At 38.3% G+C, this 8,845-nt stretch overlaps 1 protein-coding gene across 1 annotated transcript in view; it reads left to right on the top strand.

Moving 5' to 3' along the window:
* The first annotated feature begins 1,076 nt into the window (after positions 1 to 1,076).
* LOC115369248 (probable flavin-containing monoamine oxidase A) overlaps positions 1,077 to 8,845 on the top strand; it is a 65,952-nt gene continuing 58,183 nt past the window's right edge. The window contains exons 1-4 of the mRNA XM_030065823.1: positions 1,077 to 1,200; positions 1,352 to 1,439; positions 7,770 to 7,950; positions 8,499 to 8,613. Coding sequence (XP_029921683.1) covers positions 1,083 to 1,200; positions 1,352 to 1,439; positions 7,770 to 7,950; positions 8,499 to 8,613 — 502 coding nt within the window. The 5' untranslated portion in view covers positions 1,077 to 1,082. The remainder of the gene's footprint in view (positions 1,201 to 1,351; positions 1,440 to 7,769; positions 7,951 to 8,498; positions 8,614 to 8,845) is intronic.

Raw genomic sequence — 8,845 nt, 5'->3', positions numbered from 1 at the left:
CAGCAGGGAGTTGACCTGAATTTCAGATCCTTATGATGCCAGTAAACTGAAACCTGAATGGTTCATCGCTTTGTTGTGTCTTTCTTCTGAAGACATGCAACAGCTGAGTCACGGCCTTTGTTCCGGAATAACGTCAGCGGATCCAGTTATTTAGCCATTTCTGTTAGTATAACTGAATCATTATTGACTATAAATAAAACAAATAAAGAAAATTAACCCTGTGAAGCCTGAACCATTAGATAACTGCTAGAAAAGAGTGTTTATTGAGCCTTCTGAAAATTAAAATAAATAAATACATACATACATACAACATTTATCATATTAGATACGTTTTGTTTAGTATTATATTTGGTGTTTTTTTTTTTTTTTTTGTTTTTTTTTTAAACAAAGACAAAATTATAAGGAACACAACATTTTTAACTTGGTAAACTCTGAGATTTCCTTAAAATTTCCCTCAAATAACTTCAAGCATAAGACATTTTATTCCTTATTGTACAACAATGTCATACATATTTCATATCAGCTACATTTAAGCTGCATCACCCCTACATTATATCGCCTTACCTTTTCCGAAATTGGAAAAACATCCATGCAAAACCACAAGTGAGTCTCAGAATTCGCTTTGGATGTTTCTGGTGCTGCAGTGCACCAAGAGCCCACCAGGGGGCGGAACACCTGTATCAGGTTATAATACTGAAAATCGGGTTTGTCGGGAACAATTTTTCATGATATTGATGATGCACAGGTCTCAGAAACTCATGTATCAAATATGATTCCCTTTTCGATACAGGGTTAACATTTAAATTATTTTTTATGTAAATGTGTTACACAAGAACAGGCCAACCGCAGGTATGCACCTAACAATGTTTCTTTGCTGCGCTAAAGGCTCTGCAAAACTTGTTATTGTTGAAACTTTCACAGCAGAGGGATTTATGCCAAGTAGGTCACACACACAGTTGTTAATTCCAAAGTTCACCATTATGAAATAAGCACATGCAGTGCAGACGACCCACTGTAACTGACAGAGAAGAGTCTTTTTTTTGTCCACATTTTTACCAGTACAAGCTCATTTGAGTCTGAATATGACGGCAGAGATTTGGGACGTCATTATTGTTGGTGCCGGACTCTCTGGATTGAGTGCAGCTTATTTGCTCAAAAAAAGGAATGACAAATTAAGGATACTGATACTGGAAGGAAAAGGTTTGTAAAATTCATCTGTATGGTGATTAAAATGTGATAGAAACATCATGTCATTATGAATCATTTACTGGTGTGTTTATGTAATACATAAACACACCAAAATAAGAAATTTTGCTTCATTTAACTAAGTTGTGCATTGTGTGCCTGCTAGATCGAGTGGGTGGCCGCACTATGTCCAAGGAAATTCCAGCCTGGAAAGGTGTTGATCGGTGGGACTTTGGAGGGCAATGGGTTGGCAGGTAATGCTTATCAGGCTATTAAATACAAAAACAAACATGGCAACCTTAAATCCAGGCTTAAAACTTGCATGTTCTCTACTGCTGTCACTGCAAATTGTTGATTTGGCGAATTTCAGGTTGTGGAACTACACAGAGGTTTTATTTGCACTTTATATTTCCTTCACACTTTTCACTTATACTCTGATGTTTCCATTTCCTTTCTTTGTTTCTTTCTTTGTTTCTTTTATCTTTTTGAACTTAATTATGATCATACAAATACTTGAAGAGGACACATACACACAGTGCATCACAATGCATCACATGAAATTATTTTCCTTTTTCTCTAATGCTTTTAAAAGTGCCTTTGTGCCTTATGTGAAGCACGTGTGAAAGGTGCTATTCAAATCAACGTGCCTTGCCTTGCCTAAAAGGAACAACACAAAGGCATCATTCAGACAAAGCAATCCATGCAAAAGTGAAAACTCAAGGTGTCATTCCTTTTGAGATCAGAAAGAATATCACTAATGATACTGTCACACTCTATAATAGGAATATGATCTACAGACATTTTCCCACTGGTAAGAACATAATTAAGAGAGCATTTTTCTCGTGATATTAATTTGCCGTCTGACCTACAATGAGGTCCAGAAATCCAGGGTCCATCAGCAAAACATTTGCTTTACTTCATTATTTATCAGAGCTAACATTTTTTTAAGTCATAGTATATTTCTCAAATAAGATTATTTAATTCTCAGTAGGTCCAAACAATTAATAAATGAAAAAAAAAAAAAAAAAAATCAATAAATCAATGTTAATATCTACTAAAAGTACAACATTTTCAATATCTGGTGTTTTCCACTGCTTTCCTTTATGGCAGCTCTCACTGTCGGGCACGGATTCTTCAAGCAGAATTCGAGAATCCATGTGTCTAGTGATTTTGCTCCATCTTTCACCTTTTCATTTTCAAATGTCCCCACAGATGTTCAGTTGGGGCTGGCATCTGATGACTGTGGAAGGGAAGTCATGCAAGTCAGCACCCCTTGCTCTTGCTTGGACTTCAAAAAGGCCTCGCTTAGCTTTAATGTATGCTTAAGGTCGTTGTCCCACTGGAAAATCAAACCTCCTCCACGCGGCTTTATGCAAGATGGGTTGGCATGCCTCTGCAGAATACAATAGCACTCATCTTTGGTCAGTGTGCAGCTGAACCAGCTCCAGAACAGGTGAAACATCCCTCATCTGAATATTTCCAGCAACATATTTGACTGTAGGTTTTATGCACTGTTGCATTAACCTCTCATGTGACCCTCTCCTTACATAAGCTTTCCCATTTGAGCTTTAAGGTTCAAATTATGTCTCATCTGTAAACATCTTTCTTCCAGTATTTAACTATGAAGTTTTGGTATTGAAAATTGATATCTTAAAAGTACCTGGTGGTCCCCCATTACAGTTCCTCAGTCATCCTTTGACTATATTTTTTACCACCAGGTAAATTTCTATAGCACTTGTTGCAAAAGTCATAAAGTGCATAACAACAATAGTAATCTCTCAGGCAGGGTGTTCCACAGTTGAGGGGCCTTAATAGCAGAGGCTGAGTTTCCTCTAATTCTCTGCTTGGACTTGATAACAGCCAATATGATCTGAAGTAAGGACGTCAGAAATACATCTAGGAGTTAATATTTGCAGTGCTTTAAAAATGATGATAGTTTATTCTAAAATGGACCAGGTAACCAGGGTACAGCTGCTACCATGGAGGCAACGTGATCCGGACTCTTAATTGACATAAAAACCTGAGTTCTGCACAACCTGGAGCTGCTTGACTGCCAGCCCAATGCATTACTGCACTTAAGAGGACGCCGCTGCCAAATGCTGCACTCAAGTAAAGGAACACGAGAACAGTGCAATTTCCAGCATATTCAGTCATTAAGTCACCATTTGCAATGCCAGAAAGTGCTGTTTCAGTGCAATGCTGGTGAAAAAAGCTGGAGTGAAATTTTTCAAAGAATGTGTCAGTACAACAATTTCTAGTTGTTTCACTGACAGGACCTTTTCTACAATCTTGGAAAATAAAGGGCAGTTTTGAGATGGGCCTGCAGTTACCCAGAACAGAGCAACAGATCAATATCCGTGCTTTCAGCACTGCCGCACACATGTCATTGAAACACTCAGGGACATGACCAGATGAAAAGGAGATATTGATAACAGATCATTGAGTGTTTGGATTGAGGGCCTATTTCCTGTAAACTGATGTGCAGTGTTAAGGTGGGGGCATGGCACGTCGCAAGGAGTGTTGCATCTAATTTCATCTCTTTTGTCAATTAGAAAGGTACATTTTCATCATCAAAAAAACAAACAAACAAACAAACAAAAAAAAAAAAAAACAGAAACTCTAGTAGCAACAGGGCTCTTGAGACAATGGATGATCCTGAATAAAGACCTGGGAGTGTGCAAGTTAACAGAAATTAAAATAGCGAGAAGAATTTGGATTTAACAAAGCATATTGAGGCAATTCATTAACTCACCTGTATCATAGAATATATGGATGGAGATGCCATTCTGTCTCAAAGATGTTAGCTTGTTTTTAACTGTTTTTAAGATGATGTGGTCACTGAAGGTATGCCTACTCTTGTTTTGGATGGATGGATATCAAATTGAATGCGATTTGGTGTTGGGATTGTTTTTTGTTTGTTTGTTTGTTTGTTTATTTGTTTGTTTTTTGGCACTCAGGAGAACAGTTTGGCTCTTGTGACATCTTTGCAAACAACTGGAAATCTTTCAAAAGAATCTTAAAAAAAAAATATGAGAGAACTGTATGACAGCATATTAGTGCCAATGTAGAGGGAAAAAATAATTATATAGCCGAGGAGGTGGGTAATATTCTGAGGAAAAAAAAAATTGAAATTTATGAGATTAAAGTCATATATTTACGAGAAAACTAACACAAAGTTAGAATTTGGGATTATAAAGTCACAACTTTATAAGAAATTCAATGGATTTTTTTGGGCTGGCAGACCAAAAATTTATTTTGCAAATTTGTGACTAACATCTCTATGACTTTAACATATCTTTTCTCATACGTTTACTACTTTAAACATATATCCGGATATCCGACTTTTGATTTCATTTTCTAGGAATACCCCCCAATTTCCTCCCTACAATAGCACTAATACGCCATTGTAGAATAGCTGAACAACTGAAAGTATGAACTGCAGAGTCGAGGCCACTTTCTTTGTTTTTTTTTTCACACACTATTCATAAGAAATACTCCATTCTGCAGAAGATACTGAAGGGAAACATAAAGGCTGCTATAGTCAGAACAGAGAAACTGAGCTGCAGTTGGACATGTGAGCTTCATTCAGGTGAGAATCGTTACAGATCCACTTACCGACACAATATCTTGCGAGCACAGATTGAGGATAATTTATTTATTAAGTATTGCTTTCGATCTGACCCTTGGCGCATCCAAAGAGGTCAGGGTGCCTAGTATTGTGGAGAATATACACTCCTTAGAAAATGGGAGTGTGTGTTTGCATTTAATCAGAATGTCTCACACATGGCAGCAAAGGGATGTGCAGTAAGATAAATGTGACACAAACTGATAGTGGGCACCTAGTGTTAATAGAGGTAGGTAATCTGTATAAAATGCTTTCTTACAATATATAATATCAACTTTTGGTTTAGTGTTTACATGTCGAAGACATGAAAGTACCAAGTTGAGTGAAAGTGGAAACAATTTGCACCATCCCTGAACACACAAGGATACTTCATTTTTTCAACGACTTACCTCGCTGGACAACATAATGAAGCAAGCCAGCATTTATAACTTACAACCCAAGGAGGGTGAGCACAGTTGAGTACAATTTAATTTGTAATATGCCACAAACACATGCATCTTTTAAAAAAGAAACTTCAGAAATTGTGGTCTTACTGATATACAGACAGTGGTCCTGCCAATTCTATTACCTGGAAATTTTCAGCTAATATCAAATTTGAAAGTCTTCTCTTTTTTAAGTAATAATATTTCCCCCCCATAGTAAACTGAGGTTAATTATATTGACTTGTAATTAGTGTTTTTCCTCAAGTATTTTGTAGCAATTATAGCTACCATATATTTGAAAAACAGAACTTGTATACAGCTTGCTTTTAAATCTCAGACGTGAACGTGCACTAAGTGGCAGAGGCAGGTGATCATGTCGTTCATTATATGACTCCAGATGTATTCCTGGGAGCAAAGGGAATGCACCGAAGCAGCTACAGCTCTTGTTCAACTCTGTTTTGCATCCAACAGTTTGCCAAGCTGAGCCAGCTGCCAAGTAAAATACAAGATAAAATCTGCTGTCTTTCTGAAGTTGCTTCTGACCTTGTCTACCAGGTTAACTATGTTCATTAAAGTGCCCCTTTGATGACAGCTGGTGATAACCCAGCTCACTAGCTGTCAACGTAGGGAAAGATAATAAATCAAGTTATTAAGCCACACACATCACACACAGGATGAGTCTTCTTTCAACACATCCACCAATATGGAATAAAGAAAGCAAACAAAGTGTAATATAGAAAAAAATGATTACATATGGACTGCGCAGGTTGAGTAGCTTGCCCCTTTGCTTCTGGAAATGCTGTTGTACAATTCAAAACTGCAGGCACCGGTATGGTAACTATTATTGCTGAAAAAATAGCAAAGGAATAAATATGATTCAATACATTTAATGCAGTCAATGTATTTAACTTTTGGTTACGGATCCAACCACCTCTCTCTAAATAAGCTCTAGCAGGACAATACACACCCAAAACTAGGTCACTGTGAGGCTATGGAAACTATTGGACCTGACCTTTTATGCCTCATAGGCTTTGTTCAGTCTGCCCACCCAAATCCATTTCTTGGCATACCCAGATTGTATCTAGATTGATTTTAGAAATTTGGGACAGAAAAACAAACTTAAAAAAACAAAACAAACAAACAAAAAACATCAAAATCACATTTGTAGGTGGTTTGAAATGCAGTTACAATGGTATTTTTGCAGATGCGTCTCAGTTCGGATTCTCTGCACACTCAAATACGATTTCAAAGTGTCTTTTACATCACTAGCAAGGCGACACACAACGACAATGTCAAATCCAGAGTGAGGGAAGTGGATCAGGGCAGCTGAGCAGAATCCACAGAGCAGTACGGAGCAATGATATGGACAACACAGAGTTCAACACTCTGTGGACAGACACTGAAATAAATTGTCTGTTGGCACTCTGGGGGGAAGCTTCTGTACTTTTCTCCTGCTTCTACGTTTGACGTGTCACCACTGTACATAGTTACTGACACCTATGTCGTTACCATAGCAACCCAAGCAGATAGGCTGGTGATGTCTAAACACACAAGTCTTATCTGATCACTTGCAAATAACAGTGTGGACCAGGGGTCACCAATCATGTGCCATGGAGGGCCGAGAGGCTGCAGGTTTTCATTCCAACCAAGACCTCCACCAGGTGATTTCACTGATCACCTCACCTTGTATCAGAAAGGAGGAGCTAATCAGTGAAATCACCTGGTGGAGGTGCACGAGCACATGCACAGTCATGCACACAACGTGCGAACGTGGATACAACGTTAATCATGCCGTCCTCCTGCTTCCGCAAAATAGTTTAATGCGCACAGCGCGATTAACTGCGAGTCGCGGCATTGCACAATCAATAATCAACTAATAATAATAATCAACCAGATCCAGCACACCTGACCGGAAGGAGTGGAAAAATTTACAATAGAAAACAAGTCAGATTTGGCGTGAGATTTCTCTCTCGAACGTGAGAGCGTGAGATTGAGGCTGAATGCGTGACTGTCACGGCCAATGTGTGAGAGTTGGCAACCCTGGATTGGTTTACCTAAATGTCTGCTTGTCATGTTTTTTCCCCCTCTTTTCTACAGTTGTTTGATTTTAGCCCTTGTCTGCTTGTTTTATTGCCTTTTCTCTTTTAGTTTTAAAATTTTTGTTATATTTGTAAATGCTTTGCACTTCACTTGGTCTTTTCCAAACTTTCCCACTTGATTAGCTCACACTCTCACTGTCTGCTGCTTAAGCTACAATGTTAATATTAAAAATGGCTGAAATAGCATCTACTTGACTGGGTTAAGTGCCCTGCTTAGATCTTCTCAGCCAGTCTGGGACTCACACAAGTGTTGTGCTGGTCTCAAGCCCACTTATTTCAAACCATGGCTACTGCAATTATAATTATGTATCAGTTGAAAGAGAAATGACACTAAATTCTGATTCACTATAAAGGTAAACAGTATAAAATTTTACTCCTCTGCTTTACTCATGCCAGCACCAAAGCTATTTAAAGATAATGGTGTCCTCTCTTTTTCAGCACTCAAACACACATCATGGAGCTCATAAAGGAACTGGGTCTGGAGATTTACCCACAGTATAATTCTGGCAAGAAGGTGCACCAGATTGGTGGGCCTGATGCAAAAGTCCGCACCTACAAAACAAGCATCCCTACTTTATCCCCACTAGTTCTAATGGACTTCACCCAGTTCCTGTGGAAGGTGAGGCAATAATGTCAACTTTGACCTTCACAGCAGTACTCTGTACTAATGACTGTGCTCAGTCAGTGTTTTCTTGTCAGATAATGCCTGAAACTATCTGGATCACCAGATAGGATTGCCACAAATCTCAAAGGGCAAATATGATACTTAGACACTGAAAAGGTGTTTTAAAAGATGTTTGTGAAATAGTTTGAGTGTAGCAAGGACAAGAGACCACCTCATACAACCAGGCGTCTTATACAATAGTTCTATCATTGTTGGAATCAATATGTCTCAAATGGATAAAAGTGTGTTTATGCACTGAAAACACATCAGCACACTCATCACACTAAACTAGTAAAACAAAACCTTCCTGTCTTTGATAGCCTAAATGGTTACAGACGGCTGTAAAAAACTAGGCAGAAAAACAGCACATTTGGTAACCCATAACAATTCTCTTTTTGTTGTTGTTGTTCTTATCTATATGATTGAGGTGCTTTGGTCCACAGTGGTAAACCATTGTGTGTGTATGTGTTTGTGTATGTTGGATGATTGCGTTTTACACACAGATTGATAGACTATGTGCCACAGTGTGTGTCCAGGACCCCTCGAGAACTCCCAATGCTCTGGAGTTGGATAGTATGACCCTGCACTCCTACATTGAGCAACATGTCTGGACTCGAGGTCAGGACTAACAAGGACTCTTTCTCTCTGTTTTTCTGAATTGACTACTCTGTTGTTGTTTCAAGTCTGAGTTGGTCTTGGTTAGAGCAAAAATACTAAATAGTTGTGATTTTTTTCCAATCTCCAAATCATATTTTCCTTTTTAAAACTAGAAGAGTGCATTCAGTGGAAAGACCAGTTGAGGAGCCAGCACCAAATTTTGGCATAAACAATGAGAAGTCCTTTATTATAC

This window comes from Myripristis murdjan, chromosome 12, assembly GCF_902150065.1.
Source record: "Myripristis murdjan chromosome 12, fMyrMur1.1, whole genome shotgun sequence".
In the NCBI taxonomy this organism is placed as follows: domain Eukaryota; kingdom Metazoa; phylum Chordata; class Actinopteri; order Holocentriformes; family Holocentridae; genus Myripristis; species Myripristis murdjan.
The sequence above is the reverse complement of the archived record's forward strand: the minus strand, read 5'-3'. Positions and strand labels throughout refer to the sequence as shown.